At 51.3% G+C, this 26,797-nt stretch overlaps 1 protein-coding gene across 11 annotated transcripts in view; it reads left to right on the forward strand.

The window, feature by feature from the left end:
- The window catches only part of PLEKHA7 (pleckstrin homology domain containing A7), a 210,450-nt gene extending 197,409 nt beyond the window's left edge, over positions 1-13,041 (forward strand). For 8 of the 11 annotated variants that reach the window (XM_049714292.1, XM_049714297.1, XM_049714294.1 and 5 more), the window contains 7 exons: positions 1,104-1,207; positions 1,767-1,967; positions 4,785-4,943; positions 7,144-7,277; positions 8,086-8,228; positions 9,668-9,778; positions 11,671-13,041. In XM_049714292.1, coding sequence (XP_049570249.1) covers positions 1,104-1,207; positions 1,767-1,967; positions 4,785-4,943; positions 7,144-7,277; positions 8,086-8,228; positions 9,668-9,768 — 842 coding nt within the window. In that variant the 3' untranslated portion in view covers positions 9,769-9,778; positions 11,671-13,041. The remainder of the gene's footprint in view (positions 1-1,103; positions 1,208-1,766; positions 1,968-4,784; positions 4,944-7,143; positions 7,278-8,085; positions 8,229-9,667; positions 9,779-11,670) is intronic. The other 3 variants (XM_049714293.1, XM_004285520.3, XM_033416167.2) reach the window with 3 other exon arrangements.
- Positions 13,042-26,797: the final 13,756 nt, after the last annotated feature.

A 26,797-nucleotide genomic window follows, 5' to 3' on the forward strand; every position in this document is an offset into this window, starting at 1 on the left:
AGGTCAGGCGCTTTCCCCCCTTGACAGGGTGTGGAAACAGGAGGCCACAACGCCATGATTTGGGCTCCTATGGGGTTATGTGACTCCCAGCCCACCATGCTGTGAAGGCTTGCTGTGTCCTGGAGGGGACTGGCTTTTGCCGAGTTGGGCCACAGCAACCCTTGGCACTGTGCCTGGGGACCCTTTTCCCTTCTTTCTTTATAGCCTAGAGGTGTTCATCAATGGCAGTGTTAGTGGCCTGTGGGCAGGACAGTTCTTTGTCGCTCAGGAGTCTCTGGGCATTGCAGGACATTTATCATTCTTTTTCCTACGTGCTAAATGCTGGTGGAGTCCTCAGTGTGATGCCCGTTTCCAGATGTCAGGGACCAGCCTTGCTAAGAATGTTGCTAGTGGAGAAAGCATGGGCTGAGGCTCCGTGTGACCTTGGACAAGTTGCTTAACCTCTCTGAGCTTTAGATTGCGTACCCCCACAGTGGTTAGGTAATGCTACTTTGTAGGGCCAGCGGGACAAAATCTATATGAAATGCCTGGCACGATGCCTGCCTGTTATATAGTAAGTACTCAGTAAATGCTTGGTGCCTTCTTCTTTCCACTCTTCATTTATTCATTCAGTCATTTATTCATTCAACCAGGCATTGTTGAATTTGTAGACAGGCATGTTGACACTGTGGTCAGTGCAGCAACCAGTGAATATACTGAAGAATACAGGGAATAACTGATTCTGCCTGGAGCATTTGAAAAGGCTTCTCACAGGCAGGCATCCAAGTTGAGTCACACAGTATGCATAGGAGTTCATCAGGAGGAAGTGATGCAGGGCATTCCTCACCCTCCATCCTTTCCTCCTGCCAAGCAGCCCAGGTCTTCTGCATGTGAAGGAAGACGAGGGTAGTCCCCAGATCTTCCTTAGGGGACAGAGGGCACCCATGGGCTGGCCCCTCATTCCCTACCTGGGGCCTTGCTCTTCCGGGCCCTGGGGAGGAAGAAGCGTGGGTTGTTGGCTGGGTCCTCGTGGTCCCCTCACGGGAGTGAGAGTTGATCAGGAAGGGGCTGGTGGCCTGTCCTCCTCACCACAAATCCACTTGCATTTCTCTTTCCTCACTAAGGGCTCTCGGGGTCCACGTCAAGGCTCCAGCAGTCATCCACCATTGCTCCCTACGTCACGCTTCGGAGGGGTCTAGATGCCGAAAGCAGCAAGGTGACCTACCCTGTGAGTGGCCTTGAGAAGTTCCTGAGGGGCTCACTGCTCCCTCACGCACAGAGGGAAGGGCTCTGAGGTAGACGGTAACTGGGATCTTGTCAGGTGACCCCTCCAGAGCTCAGATTCCCTGTCACCATGTGCTTATGATGCCTTCACCACTGCCCACCAAGAAGGGCATCACACTGCCCTCCCCATTTCCCAAGGGGCTCCCACCTTTCTCCCCAGTCTTGCCCAGTGAGTCACACCCTGAGTTGTGGCCCATGATGTGCTTCTGCTCAACTGGACAGGCCTGGGCCTCAGTGTCTGCATCTGCAGAATTGGGTGCTGCCCAGAGAGCCCGTGAGGGCCAGCGGTATCATGTCCACGAGTGTGCTTAGAGGAGGTGCTTCTCAGTGGCCAGGAGGAGCCCAACTGGAGTGTGTGTGTGTGTGTGTGTGTGTGTGTGTGTGTGAGAGAGAGAGAGAGAGAGACAGAGACAGAGAGAAAGAAAGACGGGGATGAAGCCGGCAGGGCGGCTGCCCTCTGTGTTCCCAGCCCAGCTGCCCTGTCTGTCCCTCCTGCCCCTCAGAGACCCAGGAGTGCCTTGGAGCGCCTGTACTCAGGGGACCACCAGCGGGGCAAGATGAGCGCGGAGGAGCAGCTCGAGCGCATGAAGCGGCACCAGAAGGCGCTGGTCCGGGAGCGTAAGAGGACGCTGAGCCAAGGAGAGAGGACGGGTCTGCCCTCGTCCCGCTACCTCGGCCAACCACTCCCTGGAGATCTCGGCTCAGTATGTTAGGAGGGTCCAGGCAGGCGGGGCTGGGACAGGGAGCAGAGCTTCCCCGAGTCCCCCAGACACAAGCACTTCTCAGCGCCGAGGGAGTGGGCTGTCGACCTGGATGGCTCAGAGAACACCCCCACGGGCTGTGTGTCCACAAGCCGGGACGCATGTGTGACTTGGTCAGAGGGCGCCCCGGAACTAGAGCAGGAACGAGGATGTCACTGCAGGAGCCCAGGAGCCAGAGAGAACGTCCACAGTCAGTTCTGCAGTCGAGCTTGAGGGAGGCCTTTGTAAGCATTTGGAGTCTCTCAGCTGAACCAAGGACTTGGGAAGTACAGGGTTCGAGGAGTGGAGGAGAAAGGTGGTGCTATGATTTGAGGAGGAGGAGTGCAAGCCAACCAGCCTCCCAGACCTCCAAGCGGGTGCCCTGTGGGGCAGCTGAGCAGAGGGTGGTGGCCCTCACCTCTGAGGACTGGGGCTCTCCCGCCACCACGGTGCTGACGGGCCTCCCCATGCCCCAGGAGAGCTGGGGCGTCTGCTGCCCCTGGTGGTGCTTCCAGGCACTGCACCCTGCCCACTGTCGCCTTAGGTCCCTTTTGGAAACATTCCATTTGACTTTTCCCTGTTGTTTGAAATCAAATGTTTCCCTAGACCTCTAGCCTGACTGCTCTTCCCCTAATTCATTGCACAAGCTCTTTTGCTTTTAGCGTTACCGCTCATTGCCTCTCTAATCCTGCCTGATTGTGTCTACAGACGCTTCTAATTTGCATCAACCATTCTCTAACTGGCCTGTGCTCTTGTTACCAGGCTTATAATAGCAGCTCTTCTCTCCGTAGCCTAGTGAGCACTCCCATGTGTGACTCACCTTTCTGCCGCCCCCTTTATGCAGGCTTACTGACTCATAATTCCCTTATCCCAAAAGCTGCCCCACAAGTTTGAGCCAGCCCCACTGCCTGAGGGCCGTGGTCATTGTCAGAGGTCTGGGCATGATGAATTTATCAAAGTCCATGCCTCACATCTGGACAGTAGACACAGACTTCAGAGATTGCATGTTGGAATAAATTCTGCCAAGTCTGCGGTGGTTCAGTTTTAATTCCTCCGGCCCCATCGGCACAATTTCTTACGGAAAACTTTTTGTGTTTCTAGTATTTAATAACTTGAACGGGTAGCAAGATACATTATGATCTGTATTCAGAGGGCCTCTCTGCAGCTGTTAGCTCAGACACCAAAGGGGTAAGACCCAGGATACTCATATCCTGAAAAGCTGCAAAGCCAGTAACTTTTAAACTTTATAAGTAAGTGTCATATGAGGTAAGACTGACTTTTCACAACCTGATGTCTCAAATGTAGAAAAATGATCTAAAAATCGTAACTTGAATACCTTGTAATTTTTCTTTTTAAGAAAAAAGACTTGTGTAAGTCTCTGCCTCAGCGCCAATAAACGTGTTGCTTAATGATAATGGATTGGCGTGGTTCTTCCCCAGGATACATTGTAGAGTCCAGTGAACTTTTTCTGTTTGTGGAAACAATCAGGCTGGGTTTATGTGAGGTCTTGTCTCTCTTTGGGGCACTGGTGAGCGTGTAAGAAAATGTGTGTTTTCTTTGTGAATCATGAAATTAATTTTTCATCCCTGAATCTTCAAATGCCTAATCCTTTTACACTTTAATTGGAAACCATCACCTAAAAGCGATTACGTTGACGTAGAGTCAGTATGGAGAGCTTGTGCACGAATGGGTGAAATGTGCTGCTATGGCCGTGGGTTTGGGGCCTGGGTGAGTGCGGGCTTGAGGGGGCATTAAAGACAATGGTGACCACTTGGGGCTCTGTGAGGCGGGTGGGGTGGGAAGGAGAAGGCAACCTGGGATGGAGAAGCGTCTGCTTGGCTTCTGCTCAAGAAAAGGGAGGCTTTGGGCCCGTTCCCTCCTCTCAACAACCTGCTCAGCGTCGAGGCCTGTGGGGATGCAGGCCACAGGTGATTAGGAAGGCCGCGGCGGAGCCAAACCGTGGTGCTGGGATCTTAAAGGGGCTGGGTTAGAGTTTCCCTCTGTGAAGCCTGCTTGTTACAGAGTTGGAATTGTTGCATTTGATTTAGCATTTAAATTTTACACGTGTTTGGTTTTTCTAACTTAAAACATCTGCCCCAAATAGCTGCTGATACGCAGCAGCTTATCGGCCTCCCTGGCCGCAAGCTGCTCCTCTTGCACCTCCCCAGTCCCACCGTGGGGGCATTATTCCCCACCCTTAACTGTGTCCTGCTGGGACTGCCCACTAGAGAGGCTCTTGGCTATTCCACTCGCTTACCAGGGCCTCAGAGGGTTTGTTTCGCCCATTGTTTCTGAGCTGGAACAACATATGGCTCCCGAACCAGAAGGGCTTCCGTGATCTGTCATGCAACAGAAGCGGCAAACCTCTTCTCTTGAGCTCTGTCCCAGCTTCTGTTTTAGGGTCACCTTCTTGGACCTGGGAGCCTCCTGTATCCCTGGGGACCCTTGTGAGTCTGAAGTCGTGGATCTTAGACCCATGCCCGGGAGGTTTGGACACTTTGGGGCCCATATCAGAGAGAAATCAGCAGTCTGGAGTCCGGCTGTATCAAAGGGGCAGAGGCCTTGTTCTCTCTGTCCCAGAGTTTCAGAACACAGCAGAGACCATCCGTGTCACAGGATTGCTGCTGCCTTGTTTTAGAGATGAGGTTGAGGTCCATGGTCACACAGCTTTTCGCTAATGAGTCACAGGCCCATCTTCCCAAGGGCCCCAGTGCCTGCAAGACCTACCCAAAAGGGATAGCCAGGAAGTGACTACATTTCACCCTCTTGTTCTGTTACCAGTGGAAGCGCGAGCAGGACTTTGACCTGCAGCTGCTGGAACGGGCCGTACCAGGGGACAGAAAGGACAAGGAGGAGAATGGCTGGCTGAAGGTGCAGGCTATGCCTGTCACTGAGTTGGACCTGGAACCACAAGACTATGACGTGGACATCAGCAGAGAGGTGAGGGCAGGGACTTCCTTCACGCTGCCCCCAGGAGGCCCAGCCTTCAGATGCCAGCCTGACCAACCCTCCCAGGGGCATGGAGCGGAGCGGGGGGGGGGGGGGGTTGTTGCCCTGAATAAGGACAGGCTCCGTCTCAGTGTGGCCCAGGAGGATGGATGGACAGCACCTGGAGGTAGTAAGAGGAGACCAGACATTTTGATGCAGGTTCAGAGCTGTCTCTCTTTGTAATTTGTGGCAAGTCATTTAACTTCTCTGTGCCTCAGTTTCCTCAGCAGTAATGTGGGTTGTGGGGAGGGTTAAGTGACTCAGCACATTGCCCGAACAATTAGCAATGATCAGAAAGCTGTGAGCACAGGGCCTGGCACATGGTAGGCAGGTGATGAGGTAGTTGTTACTGTTAGCATATGTTCCCTGGAAAACCAGGGGGACCAACCGGGGTTGGTCTTGCATCTGGCCAGTCAGGCCAATTTGGGCAGTCAGACTTGGGGAAAAGGCAGGGCAGGTTTAGAAATCACAGGTGAAATATCCAGCCATGGCAGAGGCTAGGAGACCTGGATAGGTCTGGTCTGGGTTATTTCGCCCTCTGGTGGCTCAAACGCATCATGGCCGGGCAGGCCCAGAAAAGCAAGTAACTGCAGTCAGGACCGTCTCTTACCCAAGGGAAGAGAAAGGGAGTCAGAGCGTGACACACTTAGGGTCTTCAAGACATAGGGTAGTCTCCTGTGGCCTATGTTGTGCCATTTGTAAGCTCTGTAGAGCAGTGTCTTTGGCTGTTTGGTTCACCTTTGTGCACCCAGCACCAGGCCTGGCACACAGTAGATGCTCTGTAAATATTTGCTGAATGACGGCTCTGTTGAATGAAGTGCACAGTGGCCCACAGATATCCCAAACACGTTTGTATGAGGACTTGGCCTGGCCTGAAACTGCATGAGACGAAATGCTCTCACCACATGAAGGATAGATCAGACAGGATGGGGGCAAACTGACGCCTGTGGAGTGGCTGGGTTCTGGGATCAGCAGGGGCTCCACGGTTTAACGAGGTTGGTCCCCTGCCTTCAGACCTTTTCCCTTTGGCACCTCTGAAACAGCCAAAGGTCCGTGCTTTCTCAGGTCCACAAAAGAAGCTTCTACACACTGCCTTGGCAATGGAAGTGCATTTTGCGGTGTCCTAATTGGCCTGCCAGCCAGGGGAAAAAGTTCTTCCTTATCTCTAACCTAAATCCCTCCTGCTACAGTGTAATCTGCTTCCTTCCTCTGCATCTGTCCTCATGGGAAATAACAGAAAAGAGCTTATTTCTTGCCATCTTTCACCAGAATGAAAGGTCTGCATGGGCTTAAATTCAAGTCCAGATTTGCCCTGGGATTGGATTTAGCTTGTTTTTGGAAGTTTCAATCAGCCCCATTTTAATGTAGTTCAAGGAAGAAAAAAATTCCCTGAGGTGTGTGCAAAAGTTGCCTTTAGTGCTCTTGGCCCACGTCAAGGTTCACCAAGCTGAGGTTGCTGTTGGGTTTGTGTGAGACACTGGTGAGGGGAGGAGCTGGGGTCATTTTCCTCTTGAGAGCAGTAGATTCAATGTGGCTGCCTTCTGTCTGGGTCTTTTGTAGGGGCAGAAAGCACTATCACTTTCTTTCATCCCTCCACCCAGCCACCCAGACACCCATCCAAGGAGTGTTTGCTGAAGGGCTGCTAAGTACCAAGTCCCTGCTCTAGACAGTGGAGAAACAAACAGGAAATGGGAGGGAGTGGCAGGGGTGGGTGGATGGGAGAAGGAGGGTCAGGGAAGCTTTCTGGAGGTGAGGTTGGGAGGATGAGAAAGAGGCCATGGAGCCCAAGGAAGGAGAATCCCAGGCAGAGGAAAGAGCAGGGGCCGAGGTGGGTCAGTGTGGCTGGAGAGGTCAGATCACATCAAGGGTAGCTTTTAGGGTGATCATTTGTATCCTCAGGGCTTACTGGTCTAGTTATTTCGCCTTCCCCCCTCCCTTCCCTTGGCCTGTAGGAGGTTGCCTGGTACGGTAGATAGAACACAGGCTTTGGAGTCAGACCCAGATTCAGATCGGGACTGCACAGTGAACTGCCACTGTGATCTTAGCAAGTTACTGAAGTCTGCGGGCTCCTCCGCGTGCCTCATGGCGGGGGACAGGATGGGGGGAGCAGGTCCCAAACCCAACATCTGTGCCTCCCACCACCTTTCCTCAGCTCTCCAAACCAGAGAAGGTCTCCATCCCCGAGCGTTACGTGGAGCTGGATCCTGAAGACCCGCCCAGCCTGGAGGAGCTGCAGGCGCGGTACCGCAAGGCCGAGAAGATCCGTAACATCCTTACCCGGTCCAGGTCAGCCCTCCTGCTGCCTGAGTCCTGACGACCCGCTAGGCCGACCCCAGGGGTGTCTCATCTGAATGGGCCCCGGGCTGGGCTGGCCGGGGAGTGTGTCATGCCAGGCCGGGCCCTGGGCTGGGCTGGCCGGGGAGTGTGTCTTGCCAGGCCTCCGTCTCAGACCAGCGTTGCTCATGGTAAGGAGCAGGCCGGCTCTCAGCACGTCACCCGCAGATCAGCGAGGGAGCTTGCCCAGGTCATCCGGGAGGTCTAAAGCACTCAGAGGGCCCTCCTAGGCCCTTGGCCCCAAATCTGGGTCCCGTGGCCCTGGCAAGCGTGGGGAGTGGAGCCAAGTGTGGTGGTGAAGTGGACACAGTTGGAGATAGGCCCCAAGGACGGCCCTCCCAGCCTTAGGGCCATTGTTCCCTCACACAGACCCCCAGACCACAGCCAGGGGCCCAGCCTTGTCCTGAGGTGCCAGAGGCCTTGCCCACATCCCTGGAGGCCAGGATGGTAGCCTCAGAAACGTAAACTGGGTATTTGAGGGTCTCCCTTTCAGAGAGCGGTTAGCCTTTTCCCGTCTGGATTTAATCGGAGCTTAGAGCTGGAACTCTTATCTTGAGGTCTGTGATCCACCAAAGGAGGAACAAAGCTGTGACTAGGTGTTTGGGGAGAAGCATGTGCACCTTTGTCTGGAGAGAAGGTGCACCATTTTTATCTGATGCCCCCAAAAGGGTGAGATCCTCCGGCCAGGGAGACTCTGCTCTCCTGAGGCAGGTGCCTGGGGGTGGCGAGGCCCACAGCTTGCTTTCTGGCTCTCCCACAGCATGTGCAACCTGCAGCCGGTGTCTGGCCAGGACCGGGATGGCGTGGCCGACCTGGACTCGCAGCTGCAGGCGCAGGAGCGCATCATCAACATCTCCTACGCCCTGGCCTCAGAGGCCTCCCAGCGCAGCAAGCAGGTGGCAGGTGAGGCCCTGGGGACAGCCTCTGAGGCTGGGCCACACCCCCTGCTCCTTGGGCTCAGGGCCTGGCATGGCCTGTCGGGGTCAGTGGAAAAGCAGGCGTCAGGCTCGCTAGATGAGGGACAGTGGTATGTTCCCCTGTCCCAGGCGCACTGCAGGGCTTGCGAGGGGGACTGGGGCTCAGGGGTGTACCGGGAGAGGGTGTATAGCTCATTCTTAAATCTTCGGAGTGGTACTGCTATTCCGCTTTCTCTGAGGTTGTGGGTTGAGACAGGTTTTTCCTGTTCTCCTGAGCTAAGGGGTCAAGGCTAAGGTTTCTGGCCTCACGAAGAAGGGGCAGGAAAGCCTTTTGGTGCTTGGATTTCTTGCCGGGACAAGGCAGAATGGGGCCCCTCTAACCCTCCCTGGGGTCCATGCTTTGGTTCCCAAATCAAAGTCACTGTTCACCTATCAGAGTGGCCTGTGCCAGAAAGCAGGACTTGGGAAGTGGGACTTCGCTGTCCAGTGGGAAAAAAATAGCACCACGGGATGGGAGGGCGTGTGTGTGTGTGTGTGTGTGTGCGCGCGCGCCAGGAAGGAGACTCCTGGCTCCTCTCCCCACCCACGTGTGCCCCCCCGTGTGAGCTCTCACAGTTCACCTAGTGCTGTTTCTCCCCAGATGCAGCTGCCACTGCATGTCTAGGTGGTGCCCTTGGCCAGGTGTGAGAGGGGTGGTCATAGAGCCTGAAGTGGGGTCACAGTCCCCACCAGCCCTCCAGCCCTGGCCAAAGGGTCTAGAAGTGACCACGGGTGGGGCCTGCTGGACCTTGAAGTGGCTGGCCCTGGGAAGCAGAACCATGGGTATGACCGAGGACAAGGGCCAGCCTGTTCTCTGTCTCCCAGCTCGGATCCCGTACAGAGTCGCTGAAGTCCCTGCTGTTCTGACTCCCCTGAGGACATGTGCGTGGGCTGAGAGGGGGTCTCCCAGCAGACGGCGTTCCCGGGCCCCTCCTCGTAATGATCCTGGGGCTCCCTGAGCCCATCGTGGCGATTTTGAATTCCTTCCCGTGTCCAGGGCTCTAGCAGGGGCACCTTCCCTGCCATAAAGTGCCCTCCTCTCTGGCCTGTGCTTGCTCTACCTATGTGGACCTACTGTCCTCGGCTTCCTTAACCACCAGCAGGCGAGCGTGCCCCAGACCTGACACCCGCAGTCACGTCCCTGCTCAGTGGCCACCTTTGCTGCAGCCTTTGCTCACTCTTGCTCCCTCTCTCCAGCTCAGAGACATTTCTGGGAACTGCAGGCCAGGCCCCCGCCAGGCCCCATGGATATGCCCCCGCAAGCCCAGGCCGTTAGTGGTGGGCAGCGGGGCCCACGGCACCCCGGCCCTGCCGCTCAGGGCGTCTGGTGCTGCAGGAGCAGACGAGGAACCTAACGTGCCACTTAATTCCTGTCTGCCCGTCTAGCGCAGCATCTGGCCCTCCTCCCGCCTAAAGCCCCCCTGTCCTCCAGGACGGTGCCACCTTACCCCCCCTTAAACAACGGACTCCACTACACCTTTGTCTAACACCTTCCAAGTAAGAGCCCCCCTCCTGGTGTGGCCCCTCACCTGGCGCTGAGCATGTCCCCTCCCCTCTGCTGCTGAGATGATTGCAGTGCCACCTGCTGACGCTTCCTTCCGTGGGCAAAGCGGCTGCTGGGGAGACCCCTCCTGGACCGGTAGGCAGGTTGGGGGCTGATGATTTTTAGGAACTCAATGTTCAGCGGCTCCGATACAGTAGAGACTGTGTGATCCAAGCCCCCTGGCTCCCTGAAATCTCAGGAGGCAGAGCTGTGCCCCTTCCCGCCCCGCTGTCCTTCCTGCAGGCGGCCCAGTGCCCCAGAGGACCAGGGCAGGCCAGACGGCCAGCTTGGGAAGGAGGGGTGGTGGCTGGGAAGGACGAATTAGATCATGGCCTCTCCCCGTCAGGGCTTTGACCAAAGAAATTGAAGAACCGGAAGCCTAGAAAAACCAGTTTTGCAGATGAGGACACGGGCCCTGTGAGGGGTGGGGGCTCATTCCAGTCACAAGGGAAGCTTCAGGAGGAGGCTGCCCGGGGCGATGGCCCTCACTCCTGCAGAACATTCCAGCACCACCCCTTCTGAGTCCTCCCCATGTGGGCATTTACTGGTGAGAGGAGGCAGCGTGGGAGTAGGGAGGGAGCGCTGGACCAGGAGTCGGGAGGCCGGGGCCAAGTCCAGGCTGTTGTTCTGAGTTCTTGGCTGTTGCCTCACCTGGACGGGGAGGGCGGATCAGGAGTCTCCGCAGCCTCTCCCTGATGTTCCACTTCGTACGACTGTGTAGGGCTTCCCCTCGCATCCCTCTATACACACGGTTAACGTTGCTGAGCACCTACTCCGTGCCAGGCATTGCGCTGATCATCTCCTTTGACAACAACCCAATGGAGATATTCACCCCGTTTTACAGATGAGGAAGCGCAGCTCAGAGACCCTGAGGGACTTGCCTAAGGAGTTGCGGCTGTGTCAGAGCCAGGGCTCGAACCCCTTCTGTGCGAGTTCAGAGCCTCTGTTCTCCATCGCCACCCTGGGCCCACCTGGGCCACCTCCATTGGCCCACCTGGGCCACCCCCGGGGGCTCTAGATGTTTGGAGAAGGGAGTGCAGTGAGGGATGGCGGTGTGTGGTTGGGACGGAGGCATGGTCTTGGGCAAGTGTCCACCCGCCTGGGCGCTTCGCTGTCCTGAGGGTGGCAGGAGGAAGTCGGCCTGTTGGGCCAGGCTCTCGGGAGGTGTGAAGTAGGGACCTCGTGACTGAGGAACCCCAGGGAAAGCTCCAGCCAGGTCTTTTGTAAAGGCTGCAGGGTCTTCTGGGGCCACGGGATGGTGTATGGTTTTCTCCTGGAGATCCGAGTGTGGTGACACCACCCCAGGCCACAGAGAGGCAGAAGAGAGGCTCTGTTCCTCTCTGCTTTTAGTGCCCCTGTGGTCATGAGATAGGCCTCTAATGCTCTTTTCAGAGCACACACACATTTCCTTGTACCCTTCCGGCACCCTCATTAGGAGATTGGTACAGTCACCCTGTTTTTAGATTAAGAAAACGAGGCCCATGAAGGCTGAGAGAGTTACCCAGAGTCCCTCAGCAAATGAAGGGCAGGGCCAGAACTGGACCCCAGAGTCCTCTTTGCTCAGGCCTTCTGCCCTATCAGAGCAGGGACCCAGTCTAGGGGCCAGCATGTGTCTGGCAAACTTCCTAGAAGTGGTGAGGGTGGAGGAAAGGTGGGACGCCCGTTAGTCCTCGAAGCCGAGGGTCCCCCAGCAGCGGCCGCATTGCCCCAGCCCCCTGCTCTGCTGTTCTCTGTCTTGTCAGCCTGCCATTCCCTGTCACGTGTGCACAGACATGCCCACCGCCTGCTCCCCAGACGTGGGCTGGGGTCCTGCCAGCCTCTCATTGTCTCCTGTGCTTTTTGCCAGCCCAGGCAGTGACTGACCCGTGATCCAGCGTGCAGAGAAGTCTGGAGCCAGGGGCCAGTGGAACCAGTTTCCTCCGAGAAGATTGATCCTTCTTCCCCTTCCAGCTGAGCCGGGGTTCAGGCTGGAGGACAGAGCACCACCAGCTGTGTGGCATTCACCACAGGGCTAGGGCCTAACACCCACGCTTGTTTTAGTTCAGACTCCTTTTTACATGTGACAAAGGCACTTTTAATACACACTGTAAAATACTGACTCTGTATTTTAGAATCAGGCTATATTTTATAATGTTCACCTCAAGGGCTGAGTGGCTGAGAAGGTGAGGATGCAGGATTTTGGAGCTGCACATACAGATTCAGGTACCGTTTGGGTGGTGGGTGTGGGTGGGAGCTGAAGGGCAGGGTGAGCAGAGGCCAGTCCAGCATCTGCTGAACTCAGGTGAGGTTGGATTGGAGATGTACTTCCAGTGGATTCCAGTGTTGGGCTCATTGGTGTGTTGTCCAGGGCAGTGATCAGCTGACCCTGACCTGGCCTGATGACCAGCTCTGTAGGGTGAAACTCCACCGAGCTGGCACGTGGAGCCTCGGCCTTGGGTCTGGCTTAGGCCCAAAGGTGTGTCCAAGAACTTTGGTTCCCAACCTGCCCATGAGGTTCTCTCAGCAAAGGGCTCTTCAAAAAATACAAAAACAGTTCGCTGTAATTAAAAAAAAAAAAAACACTTTGAAATACAGAAAAGGTGAGAAGAAACACCTTTGATTTGTATCATAAGCAATAAACGTCACACTGGGTGGCATCTACCTACAGCTCCCCGAGTCCGCACTAGGCTGTGATAGGTAACCCGGGCTCGTTGCGGCTGGCCCCTGAGAACACAGGTCAGCCTACCCAGGACTTGGGTCAGGTGGCAGGTGGGCAGGCAGCGGGCCCCTGCCCTCCCTCATGGCCAGCAGGGCCATGATGACAGGACTATGACTTGACTTCCAGCCTAAAACGGGGAGGGCGCTGTTAAGCCAGGCGCAGTGTTTGTGGCCCTTTATGTAAGTCATGATATTCTGCATTCGGAAAATGAAGTTGGAAAAAAACAAAACAACTCCATTGGGTGGAGCCACACTTTAAATGAAAATTTGTCTTTGACTATAGTCAGAAAAATAATCTTGAATATATTTAGAAGTTGCCGTCTATTTTTAACTAACTCCATATGCTGCCAGTATCAACTTCATGACATTTGCCAAAATAAGATTTTATTTTTGCCTTTATAAGATTTTGTTGGAAAAAATGAAATGACTATTTTGCAAGAAAAAGTTAATTTAAATAAAACTGTAATGGTTTGCAAAAAAAAAAAAAAAATGTGATGTACAGATTAAACTATTAACCTGATATGCTTCCTGCCTTTTGCTGCCTATATTCTCCTGAGTGGCCTGTGTTAGGTTTTTTCCCGTTTCCTTGGAAAACCCCCAGTGTCAGCTCTGGATCCTGCGGTGTTCACCTATGAAGTCTCTCCTGATGACAGTTCCGTGACACGTGATTGACTCTGGAGGCCTGAGGGAGGAAGGCCTGCGCGCTTGGGCCTTCAGCTGGGCTTCAGCAGCCGCTCAGGATGGCCCCCCACCTCGCCCCCGCCCGGCTGAGGGGCCGCCGGGCTGTGGACTCCTGTGCGGGGCTGGTTTGGCAGGCGGTCTGCAATCCCAGACAAAGGGAGGGACTCCGCAGGCCCTCTTCCAGCCCAAACGCCTCCAGCTCGTTCCAATGAGGCGGGTTAGTGACGGACCATTGCAAACTGGACTTGTGTTTAATTCGTTTTGACTTGTGATATGTGCTTAAAGCAGAAGGCAAGAGGCCAGTTCAGTTTAGGGATGCGTGCGCTTCCAAGTTTGTTGCTATGGCAGTTTTTCTCTGTTGCCAAGAAAGGCGCCCTCAGTTTAGAGTGACTTTCCAACTAGTTAAACTGGAGAAAATAGATACCAAGGCATTCCGAAGAGGGAATGCTGCTGCTTTTTTAGCTACTGCTCTCCTTTTGAATTTTAAAATGAAAAATACTCTCTGGTTTTAAGCATTACTTGGACCTATCTCCATAACCTATGAAAGGGAGGCAGGGGCGGTGGGGAGGAGGGTTTGTCCATGCCTGAGTGCAAGGCAAGAAAAAAGGTACAGGAGGCCCCCCCGCCCCACAGGGTGACTCCTGCCGGGAGGAGGGGTAGCCTGTTCTGTAAGAATCGTGGCCCAAATTTCAAACAGAGAGCGTGACAGGCCCTCACCTCAGACTTCATGGAGAGCACGCGTGATCTGGAAAAGGCACCCTCCGGCTATGTCACGTGTGAGCAGGCGCATGGCCCGGCCCCCTTCTCCGCCCCCTGGAGAGGACTCGTTACCTGAGGTAAGATGCCATCTGCGGAAGGACCGGCTGACCAGGGACTCTCCAGGTGGGGGGCCACTGGGAAACCCCACGTGGCCCAACGATTCCGGCTTTGCTTCTTTACTGGGACCCACGGGCCTGAGCAGAGTTTGAAACGATGGGATTGCAGTCAGCAGAGGGGGCATGAGCACACTTCTGCACCCCTGCTGACATCCATTCCTGACTTTAACTCTAACCCAGGTCCCGGTCGAGCCCAGTATGTCTATCTTATTTTAGCAAGAACCAACAAGAACATTTTAGGATCTAGTATTAACAGGGGTTGGGAATAATCTTTTACTAATGCCCACTTGACCCTTCTGAACTGCCCAGATTCTCAACATGTCCAGGGTGTTGTTTAAATGATTGAAGTTGAGATGTGTGTGCATTTGTGAGTGCACGTGAGGCAGATGTGCCCAGACTGATGCGGGTGTTGAAAGCAGGCCTTTTGTTTGCTCCCTTTCATTCACTTTTCTGCCCGCCTTTGTGTCTGGCTGGGGGGATGGGATCCGCAACTAGTCCCTTCTCCCTCTGACCCCTTGGGCACCTTCACTTAAGCTGGGTTCTAGAATTCTCCTGGCTGTTGTAGGTTGCAGCCTAAGGCCAGGGAAACCTCCATCTGCCCAAGGTCAGCTTGGGGATAGAAGGCATGGGGGGTGGAGTGGATGTGGACCCTGACTCAGCTGGACAAGAGCCCATTTTAGGCTTTGGGAGTTTCCCCCAGCTATGGTACAGAACTCTACGGCAAATCCTTTTGTGTTCGCACCAAGGGCGGGAAAGAAGCAGCGGATTATTTGTCTAATCCACAGAACACATCTCTGAGATGAGGCAGGCAAATGCTGGGAGCCCTCTGCTTCCGATTCAGCATCAGACACCGGGGCACATGAGGGACTTTGCCCATGTGGGTTGCGTGCCGTTACGAAAAGAACAAAGAGACGAGGCTGGGGGGGATGTGAAAAATGGCAGCCCCTCCCGGCCCGGTAAACACGCCATTGCTTTGCCATCTCCACTCCAAAGGCTACCACTTTCATTGCTCTCCGAGCAAAGAAACCTTTCTTCAGAGCGAGTGGCAGGGTACAAAGGCAGAGTACAAAATGTGCACACATCACAGTCCCCGCAATTCTGTTTGAACAACCATATTGATTGGGTCTGACCTTGTTACATTTTTTTCCTATTATTTGAAAAGCTGCATCTAAGTGTAGTGAATTGAACCAGCGGAACTGAACTTTCCATGAAAACTTCTCGAGGTATTTCTTTAGTTCAAAGCTTTTGAATTTTAAAGGGCATTTTTAATACGAGTCTGTTGAGTATTCTCTGCCACAGCCCAACAAGGGATGTTAAATGCAGATGAGGATGGAGCGAGGGCACCCGTGGGGTGGACGTGCCCACACAGCGGAGGGTGCAGGTCGTGGTTGGAGGGTGCAGGCCAGCCCAGGAAGGGCTAAGCTTTGGGGAGAGAGGCCGAGCCTGCGGAGCAGCACACACAGACCCCAAAAAGGATCTCTCTGAGCTCACTGGGGACAGCTTAGGAGACAGGGAAGAGGTTTCCCAGCTGAGCTTCTCAAAGGCTTTTATGTGGAGAGCTGAGAAGTACTTGCTAGGGGCCCCTTCTGATGGGCGAGGGTTTTGTCCTTGGGAATAAGGGGCTCCTTACTCAGCCACTCGCTTTCTCTTACACTGTGTTTTAGAACTGAGCAGGAATAAGAGGCACAGCCCCTTGGGTGAGGTCACAGAGTCAGAAAAGAAGCTGCCACTGTCCTCGGCCCTTGACGTCACTTAACAACTGCAGGTGCTTTCCTGCTGAGCCCTGAGCTGCATCCCGATCGTCAACTGATTGGACGTCTTAGGACGTTTTGCTGATCGTGTGGGCCACAGCAGTGGTCCCTCTTGCCATCCTGGCCTGGGCCCTTGGAAGCATCCGGAGTCGCATTTTCCCTCCACACAAGGGGCCTCTCCCGGCCCACTGAAGGCACACAGCCGCCGCCTTTGAGTGAGTTCCAAGGGTCTGTTTGCCTCCGGAGGCCTCTTGGATCTAGAAAGCACCTCCTTTCTAGACCCAGAATTCGAGATCAGAGGCAGAATCATCCCAGGGAGGAGCTGGAAAATCAGGTCCTGTGCTGGAAGAACCCAGGACTTGGGCATCTCAGCAAAATCCTTTCAGTGTCCTTGCCAAATCTCCAGCCTAGAAGATTGGCCTGGGAAGGTCAAAACGGGGTCAGAATCGCAGCAACAAATGGTGGAAGATACCCAGTCTTCTCTGCCCACAACTGGGGACACCAGCCCCATTCAGATTCCTCTTACCTCTGTGGGAGCCCCCAGGGGTGTCTCACATACACTCTGAAATTAGCGTTTTTGGCTGTCACATTCGGGCGTTCCTGCTGTTATCTGTGTTTCCTGAGGCCACACTACCCAGTGGATACCAGTGAAGTTCCACTGACAGTAAAAACTCAGGTTTCATGGTCGCTGCCCCGCTTCTGCTCACAACGAGGGTCCAGGTCCTGTGTCCATGTCTCCCCAGTCATTTCTGGGGTCCCGAGGCATATCTTACGTGAGCTCACCACTGGCCTCTCAAGCTGCAGTTCTTCCACTTGCAGCTCCTGGATGTCATCAAGCCATGAAGCCACTGCCTGTGTCCCAGGGAGACCGTCCCTGCCCAGCTCACAGTCCTCTCCCGGCGCTGTGGACCCTCGAAGTGCCTGATGAGTGTGTCTCACCGCGAGTCCTCCCTGGCCAAGCCCAGGCCGCAGTCTGCATGCACGTAGGAGAACTTGTGCTCCCTAATTCTGTGGCTCTCGGGTCCCAGAGAAGGTTTTGTGTGCTCTGGTTCACCCAGAGCCCTGGGGAGAGCCACTTCTTCAAGCTTCTGCTCAGGTCCCCTGTCTGTGGGGCTCAGACACGTTCTCTATGTTTCCTCCTCCCTCACCCCAAATAACAATTTGTTATTTCTTATGATTCTGCAACCTGGGCTGGGCTCAGCCGGGCAGGTCTTCTGCTCCATGTGGTGAGGGGGCACTGGGGTGTCCAGGGTGGTTTCCTCACTCACATGTCTGGCACCCCAGCTGGGATGGCTTGGGGAGCTGGGAGCTGGCTGGGCTGCTCCGTCTTTCCACACGGCCTCCCCACGTGTCTGCTCCGTCTTACAGCGTGAAGGTCTCAGGGTAGTTGGACTTTTTACCTGAGCTGGCTTCCAAGGGCAGCAAAGCTGCCAGCCAGGCCTTTTGAAGCGTAGATCTGGAATTGGCACAGGGTGACTTCCTCCGCATTCTCTTGACCAAGGCCAGGCACAGGCCAGCCAGCTTAAAGGGGAGGGAAATAGATTCCACCCCTTGATGGGTGGAGTGGCATGCACGTGCAGACGGAGGGGATGGACGGCGGCCGTCTTGGAGACTGTCTACCACAGGACTCCTTCCTCATTCTCCTACAGCCACTGAAGCATTTAACAGCCAGTGCAGTTGCCCCAGCTTTCTCTTCCCCTGTAGTGGACACCTGGGAGCCACATATTCTGGACGGAGTAACCACAGGATGCAAGCCGACTGGTCCTAACTCTCCACTTGGAAGGGGACTACCCAGCAGAGGCCCTGAGGCCCACGGCTCACTTCGCATGAGTGAGAAATAAACTTTGATGTATTCATCCCCTGGGACTTTAGGCTTTATTTTCTACTGTTGCATAATCTAGCCTACCCAGGTTGTAGGTATCATTATCCCCGTACTACATATGAGAAAACTGAGGCATGTTGGTTCCGTGACTAGTCAGAGACTGAGTTGAAGCTGGAGCTTGTATCTGACTCCAGAGAGCCTTTAACCACTGCATTGGCTGCTGTTACCCTGGGAAGAGGAGATGGTGGGGGAAGACAGTCCTGTGGGCCTGGATTCTGGGTCACTTGAAATAGCATTGCCTGTGGTGAGGACAGAGAGCTCATGGACAGCATGAAGAGAGACCCACAGGGAAGCGCCTAACACAGTGCCTGGAGAGCAGGAGGTGCTCAGCTCAGCGAAGGTAAGCTGCGCCCACGGCCATGATTTGACAGCCTGGGGATCCCATGAAGGGGCATTACTTCGGCTCACTTAACCCGGCCATTGGTCCCTGGGCTTTGCAGCTCAGAAACTGGATTTGTCACCACCAAGAGCAGGGCTGTCTCTCAAGGCTATGTTCACAGTGACTGGGCTCAGGAGACACATGGAGGAAACCGAGTGAGAGCCCAACTGCCAAGCTACTGTGTTCACTGCCATACGCCCTGCCCCCACCCCTGTTGCTCCAGGGGCCAAGTCTTTCTTGGAAGGTGGCCTGGCAGTCTCGGGACCAGTCTTGAAGAATCCTGGTGTCCCTGAGCAGCACACTGAGCAGCCCACGGTCCCACCTCCACTGCAGGATGCCCCCATTCCACAGACCTGGGGCCCACATTTCCAGACCAGGGCTTCCTCTCTCAGGATAGAATAAGATGGCACTGACCCTCAGGTGCCCCCTTTCTCTGTGACCATGGCTGGCCAGTCCCTTTTTAGGAGATTGACCCCATAGAAAGGAGACCCGGCGCAGCAGAAAGAACGAAAGAAAGAAGAAGGGAGGAAGGGAGGGAGGGAGGGAGGGAGGAAGGAAGGAAAGAAAGAGAAAGAAAGAAGTAATTTTTTATTTTTTTAAAAAAATGCTAAGCATGGTTCCTGGCCCCATAGGAAGCACTAGAAAAAATATGGCATATAAGTTCTCATTTACCTACATTTAAATTATAATTATTTAACACATACCACATTCTCATTCTTTGTTTACTTGTTTATTGCCTGTCTCCCTCACAAGAATATGAGCTTGCTAAGAAATAATTCGTTGAATGAATGAGAGAATGAAAGAAGCCAAGGGCTGTTGCCCAGGGAGCCTTCTCTCTTTTTCAGATGATTTTGCCTCTCTCTGCTCTGTTGCACTTTTTATACTCTAGCCCCCAGAGAGCATCCCTAGTACCCTATTTGTAAGTTCCTTGAGTAGTAGGTAAGAGCAGGAGTTGTGGAATGCAAATCCACCCTTATTAACTCTGACCTTAGGCAAGTCACTGAACCTCCCTAAGCTTTAGTTTCCTTCTCTGAAAGATGGGAATAATGGCACGTACCTTACATGGGTGATGTGAGGACTAAAGGAGATCATCCTTAAGCGCCATCCCTGGCAGGGACACCCAGCCAGTGGTCACCGTGCTGGTTTGCCCTCATGTATGATCCTTACGAACAGCAAGGCTCCAGGCAGTCCTTCCACATTTAAAGCCTGTCTCCTCTCCCCGGCTCGGCAGGATAAACGGGTTTGGGGCCAGCTGCTATCGCCCACCCCAGTCTTCTGCCCTCCACCATCCGTCTGCCATTTTAGACAGTTGCCTGCAGCAAGTAAAGCAATGGCCCAGGGCTTTTGAAGTTTGGGCTCACGGGGCCCGTGCCACCACCAGGCTGCCTCCCTGAATCCTCCAGGGGCTGAGGACAGGCGAGTCCTCTGGGGCCTCCCCTGGCAGCCCTGCGGCTGTCCACCCGACATCAGATCAACCTGTGCTGTGGGCGCCTTTGATGTCAGTTCCCACACTGGAGCCTCGTGCCCTGCCCTGAGGACATGGGCTTTGAAGTTGGCCTGTAAACCGAGCTTTCAGGAAGAAAGTTGTCTATTGTGCCTCAGAGCACAGCCAGGCCCTGTAAAGGCACTCGGAGTGCCATGAACACCTGATAAATAATTCTTTCTGGGCCCAAGAAAGATTCGTTCCACTTACAGGGGAGGAAAATTCCCTTGACCTTTACATTGAAGTCCTGTGTGTGTGTGTGTTTGGGGGGGGGGGTGGTTAGAGAGGGTTTTTGCGTCTTCTCGCTGAAGTCACGTGGGACAGGCAGGTTGTCTTAGAGCTGAGCTCCAGTGACTGCTCCAAAAGGGCTCCTGGTCCCTGACCCCTGGTCCAAGGTCCCCCCAGCCAGTCCCACTCCTGCCTCCTGCTGGGAACATGGGAGAAGATTGGGCCCTCTAACGGGTAGAGGGGCCTTGGCCCCTCCAGGCCAAACCCTGCTGCAAATGGCGGGGCTTCCAGGAGGCACAGCCCTGTTGCCTTTCTTTCCTCCCAGGGCCTGGCATGGTCAAAGAGAGGGGGCAGACAGGATTTCCCACCCGAAGGGGTCCCGGAAGTGGATACTGGCTCACATACACTGAGCGCTTACCTCAGGCCAGGCCCTCTGCTGGGCCCCCTTCTGTGTGCAATTGGATAATAGGATGTGGGTATGTGTGTAGTTTTGTGAAAGCTTTCTTTATGGTAAAACGTAACATACATGTAGAAGGTATATAAAATAACAGCACACAGCTCAGTAAATGATCAGAAAACAAACATCTCTGCAGTCACCACCTTAGTCAAGAAATTCAAGTTTGCTAGGATGCAGGAAGCCCTGCTGGTGCCCCTTCCTGCTCAGTAGGGGCACCCTCCCTGTCCCACGAAGGATAACCACCCTTCTGACTTTTGTTGTTACTACTTATTTGCCTTTTTAAAAATAATTAATTAATTAATTATTTATGGCTGCGTTGGGTCTTCATTGCCGCACCTGGGTTTTCTCTAGTTGCGGCGAGTGGGGGCTACTCTTCGTTGCGGTGCACGGGCTTCTCATTGCGGTGGCTTCTCTAGTTGCAGAGCATGGGCTGTAGGTGCGCGGGCTTCAGCAGTTGTGGCGCACGGGCTTAGTTGCTCCGTGGCATGTGGAATCTTCCTGGATGGGGCTCAAACCCATGTCTCGTGCATTGGCAGGTGGATTCTTAACCACTGCGCCAGCACGGAAGTCCCTTACTTGCTTTTTCTTTATAGTTTTTCTATCTAATCAGGCATCATCAGATACTCTTAGTTTTATTTGTTCTCTGAAATGTGTACAAATGGAATAATAGAATGGAATAATAATGCATTCCTTTGTGCCAGGCTTTTTTTCACTGAACATTGTTTATGATATTCATCCATGTAACTGTTTCATTCATTTTGCTGTTGTATAGTATTCACTGTAGGAATATTCGAGGAGTATTTATCCATTCTGTTAAAGGACATTTGGATGTTTCCAGTTTGAAGTTATTAAAAATAATGCTGCTATGTACATTTTTAAACATATCTCTTGATTCACGTGCACTCATATTTCTTTTGGTGTATACCTAGGTGTAGAGTTGCTAGGTTATAAGGTAAGCATATCTTCAACTTAGGTAGAAAATGCCAAACTGTTTTCCAAAGTAGTACTAATTTATACTCCTACCATGAACATGTGAGTTGCTTCACATCCTCGTTGTGGTGGCAGCCTCTGAGACAGTGATCCCCGCCTTCTTGCATTCACACCCTCTGTAAGCCCCTCCCCCTAAGTGTGGGCTGGAGCTAGCAATTCCCTTCTAATGAATAGGATGTGACAGAACATAACAGGATGTCGCTTTCTTTCTTTCTTTTTTATTGGAGTATAGTTGCTTTACAATGTTGTGTTCTGTACAGCAAAGTTCAGGATGTCACTCTCAAGATGAAGTTACAAAGAGACTATAGCTTCTGTCTTGGGCGTCCTCTGCTTTCTCACTTGCTCACTGTGAAGGCCATGTTGTGAGCTAACCTGTGGGGAGGCCCACAGGGCAAGGAACAGATGTCTCTGACCAGCAGCCAGTGAGGACCTGAGAACTCACATGAATGAGCTTGGAAATGGGTCCTCCCAGCCTCCAGTTAACCCCTGAGATGATTGTAGCCCTCTCTGACACCTTGATTACAACCTTGTGAGAGAGCTTCAGCCAGAGGCACCCAGCAGAGCCCAGATTCCTGATTCATGGAAACCGAGATAAATGTTTATTGTTTTAAGTTGTGAAGTTTTGGGGGTGCTTTGTTACATGGCAATAGATAATCAATGTACTCAACAAGACTTTTTTTTTTATTGTCCCATTTTCAATGTGTATGAATTAGGTTAGCATCTTCCTGATATTATTGGTATTGAGCACCGTTTCAAGTTTGTTGACCCTTTCGATTTCCTTCTTTGTGAAGTACCTGTCAGGACTCTTATCATTATTCCGTTGGGTTATACATCTTTTCCTTGTTGATTTGTAGGGGTTCTAGATGTAAGCCTGTCTTAGCCTGGGCTACCCCTAGAAAGCAGAGCCTGAAGCAAGGGCTTGCAGGCAGAGAGTTAATTTGGGAAATGATCCAAGGAACAGAAGTAGAAAGGAAAGGAGGGGAAACCAATAGAAGCACGCCTTCTCAAGTTGGTCACTGTTGTGGGAAACTTGGGCTCATTCTCGTTGGGACCTTCTGAAGAGCCATGTACAATGTTCCTCAAAATTATCCACCTGTGTTATAAAAGAGAAGAGCATTTATCTTCTAGCTCAGGGCCCCCCCTTGACCAAGGGCTCCCCATGGGGTGTTAAATCCCTCACATCTCCAGATCCCACATGTGTGACTGATTCCCATAGGAAGCCCACGCTGGGGCAGCTAAGAAGCCCTGGGGCATCATGTGAGAGGTGTGGCTAAAATGAGATCCTACTGCAGTAATACCTAGAATAAAATGGGTGCCAAGAGGATGTGCAGTGGAGCATGAGGAATATCTGACACATAGCCTCTTATAGATGATATGCCTTGTAAATGTCTTTTCCCATCTGGGCTTGCCTTTTCACAGTGACTTTCAATGAATAGACATTACTAATTTTAAGGTAAGCAAGTGTTTAAGTCTTTTCCTTTGTAGTTTGTGGTTATTTGCATCTTGTTCAAAAAGTCTTCCTGTACTTAAGTCATAAAAATCTTCTCCTCTGGTATTTTCTAGGAGCTTTCTTGTTTTACCTTTCACAGATCTACAATCTACCTGGAACTGGTTTTTAAGTAAGATGTGAAGTGGGCATCAGGTTTCATTTTTCCACATAGATGTGCAACTTATTGAAGAATCTATCATTTCCTTCCCACTGCTGTACAGTGCCATTTTGTCATAATCGAGTATATGTATGAATCTCTTTTTCTGTTCCATTGTTTGTCATTGTGCCAATATCGCACTATTTTAATTAGTGGAGCTTTATAGTAAGTGTTGACACACAGAAAAGCAATGTGTCTCTCTTGTTCTTATTTTTCACAACTATCCTGGCTATTTTTGGTCTTTGCCTTTCCTTATAAATCTTAGAACAAACATGTCAAGTTTTACTCCCCATCCTCCATTGGATTTTTTCTTCTATTGAGACTACATTGCATGTAGATTACTTTGGAGAGAATTACATCTCTACAATATGCGTGTCCTAATCTATGAATATGATAAATTCATTTATTTAAACCTTTAAATATTTCTCTCCAAAATATTTTATAGAAAAAAATAATTCTGCTTCTAGCAATGGTAGACAAGGATGCTTTGAACCAACTTTCCTACTGAGAACAAATGGAAAAGGAGGCTAAAATATTTTTGAAAATACATATTTGAAGGCAATGGAGAGCTAGTAAAGCTGCGAAAATTTATGGAGCCAAGATCCAGAGGAAAAATAGGAAGCATGAGGTCAACATTTGGTATCACTTTTCCTCCTGAAGTGAATTGTCCATTCCAAAAGCTGTTGGCTGTGAGAGCCTGAGCTGTTTTTTGATAGACTGTCCTAGTCTCACTATGTTTGTGTACAGCTTAGGAGTCAGTCAAGGACCCAGGGGAGTATCTTTATGTAGATTTGGGGGCTCTACAGCTCTCTCACGTCTGGTACTCTTCCCTCCAAATTGCAATCTCTTGTCAGCCCTGTATGCTTGTCTGTTTCTTCCACCCAGCGAGTCTGCCACCTGTTTGTGCTTGTTCGCTTTACTGTGGTTGAAAAATGACCTCAGGGAGAAACCTGGGTGGAATGTGGGACTCATTGCGTGTGCTTCCCTTTCAATGATTAGAAGCCCTATATGGGTTGGCCACCACGGATTTCTTCACCTTTATTCGTGAAGGATATTTTCACTGGGATAGGATTGTAAATTGGTGATGGTTTTTTTCAGTGCTTTGAGGATATCATTACATTGTCTTCGGGCTTCTTTGGCTTACGTTGAGAAGTTAAATGTCTTATTCTTGCACCCTTAAAGTTAATGTGTCCTTTTTTCTGTCTGTACTTGTTTTCTTCTTTTCTTTGGGTCACAGCTCTTTCACTGTTGTATGCCTAGATGTGATTTTGTCTTTATCCAGCTTAGGATTTGTAGATCTCAAATCTATGTGTGGGTATCTTTTGTCAGTTTTGGAAGATTCTTAACCTTTATCTCTTTGAAAATTGATTTTCTCCATACTCTCTCTTTTCTCTTTCAGGGACTCCAATTATATGAATTCTAGCCCTTTTTTCTCTCTTTGTCCGTTCCTGGGAAACAGTATCTTATTATGCAAGAATCCATTACATCCATGTGAAAAGGATTTGACAAATCAACTAGCATTTCTCTTACTGAAATGCTTTTGCCACTCGAATTTCCCTGTACTAAGCAGCAGTGTCTGTCTCTGACATAACCCACAAACCTTCATGGAATTGGGACATGGCCACCTTTTGTTTCAAGGACATAGGGCAAAAGGCGTGGAGGATTTTCCTGGTTACAAGGTTAAATATTTAAGGTTATAGGCTGCATTATGCTAGTCCTCAGTGGCAAATTCTGAGTGACTGAGGCACCCACATGCTCTTTGATAAAAATCTATTTGTGATATGCAGGACCCTCTAACACACAGGCCCCAAGGCAGGAGCCCATCTTACCTGGGTCTAAAGGTAGGGTTTCTCAATCTCAACACTACTGATATTTTGGGCGAAATAATTCTTTGTTGTGAAGGTCTGTCCTGTGCATGGTAGCATATTTAGCAGCATACCTGGCCTCTATCCTGTACATATCAGTAGCACCTCCCAGTTGTGACAAGCAAAAATATCTCGATATTGCCAAATGTTCCCTGATGGGGCAAAACCCCTCCTGGTTGACAACCATTGGTCAAAGGATGGTACTCCGGACGAGAAAGACCCACTTGAAACTTAATACCAATGGCCTGCTTTGTGACAGAAAGCACATCACCGGTTTACTAGAGACATAGGTGTGTGCACCTTTGACTTTGGCTGTTTGGAAGCTCAAAGCTAAGTTTCGTATTTACTACATTAACTAACTGTGAGCCTGTTTTCAGGACTGATCTTATTTCTAATATAACAGTCTTTTAGGAAATGGCTTCACCTAATTTGAAAAGACCAGCAGGTAAAGTGTCTCCATATGAAAAAGCCTTAGGAGGCAACATCTTGGTACTGGTAACGGCACAAGAGGCACCATTTTCAGTAGTGCAAGTTAGGCTACTTGAGGCCAGCTTTGAGGGCAGGTTTTGGGAGTTGGGGAGAAGAGGGAAGGCATTGTTGGGTAACTGTGGGTGGCATATCTTGTGGGGAGCATATGGGAGGTATTCCTTTGCTTTTTCTCAGGCCTGTAGTAATTGTGGAATGCTTTCTGAGAGTGGGGTAAGCAGCTGAAGTTCAGAAATCAAATGAGTAGGGGTTCAAGGCATAGTAATTTGGGTATTAAAAGTTAATGTGTACTTCCGAGTTTGGAGACAGAAGAGTTAAGTCCTTTCTCTCTTCTCTTGAAAATCACCCAGAAGCAATAAGGAGAATGAGAAAAGGAAGTTGACTCCAGCTTCAACGAAACTAGGAGACATCTGAAACTCTTAACTCTAAAATGGGTGAAAGAGCTGAAAAAGTAGTAAAGGTCAAAGGAGAGTACAGGGGGTATGCTTGCCTCTGCAGGATCTGAGAAACCTAGCTAGTGTCTTCTTAAACGTGAGGCTATTTGTGAGACAGGTCTGTTAGAGCAGCAGGGAAGCGGTCCCCTGCGATGTGAAAAGCCATTTGGCATCTGATTTCACTGGCAGAGCTACAATGGTTCACACACATAACTCTGGACCATGATAAATTTTTCTGCCAGCTTGACCTTTCCCCTTCATGAAAACCCTGCAACACCTGGGAAGAACTTCATTTAAAGACGAGTCATCTGTTTCCCCATCCAGGTAAACAGAAATTCCTCTCTTCCAAGAGCTCATTTCTGACTCCTCTCATATACTACATCCAATCTAGAATCTAGTTCTCATTACTTCCACTATGACTACCCTAGTCCGAGCCCCTCTGCTCACCTAGAATCTTGCAATAATTTCATAATTGTGCTCTCCATTTTTCTAGTTGACTCCCTACAGCTGCCTAAGCTTTGTTAGATCATGTCACTCTAATAAAAACTCTCCAATGTCTTCTCACTCTCCTTAGCATAAAATCCAAAGTTCATGTCACAACTCTAATGATCTTATTCCTGCTCTCTCTTTGAACTCATCTCACAACCCTCTGCTGCCCCTAGCTTTATTATTCATTGCATCCCTTTACCTTGTTTTAATATTTATAAAACAAATGATATATATTTGTTTATTGTTTGTCTCCCCTCCACCAGAGTGTAAGCTTCATTAAAGGAGGGACTGATTTTGTTTACTGCTGTATTCCCAGTGGTTAGAACAGTGCCTGGCACATAGCAGGTGCTGAGAAAATATTTGCAGTTGACCAAACAATAAAAAAGAACTGGCACAGGGTTTGGAGGAGGATATAAAAATAGAAAAGGATCAAAAAAAAAAAAATACATGGCAGGTGAAGAGCACTCACCAGAAAAATGTTGCCTCAACAGATAGTTGAAAACTATAATCAAAGATCTCATGACAACCTTAATATCTTAACATCTCGGTAAAGTGCCGACATCAGAAATACAAGAGGATATGAGGAAACAGAAGAAACATGAGCTGGCAGAATTCAAGGAAAAAAATTAC

The sequence above is a fragment of the Orcinus orca genome, chromosome 8, assembly GCF_937001465.1.
Source record: "Orcinus orca chromosome 8, mOrcOrc1.1, whole genome shotgun sequence".
NCBI classification, from domain to species: Eukaryota; Metazoa; Chordata; class Mammalia; order Artiodactyla; family Delphinidae; genus Orcinus; species Orcinus orca.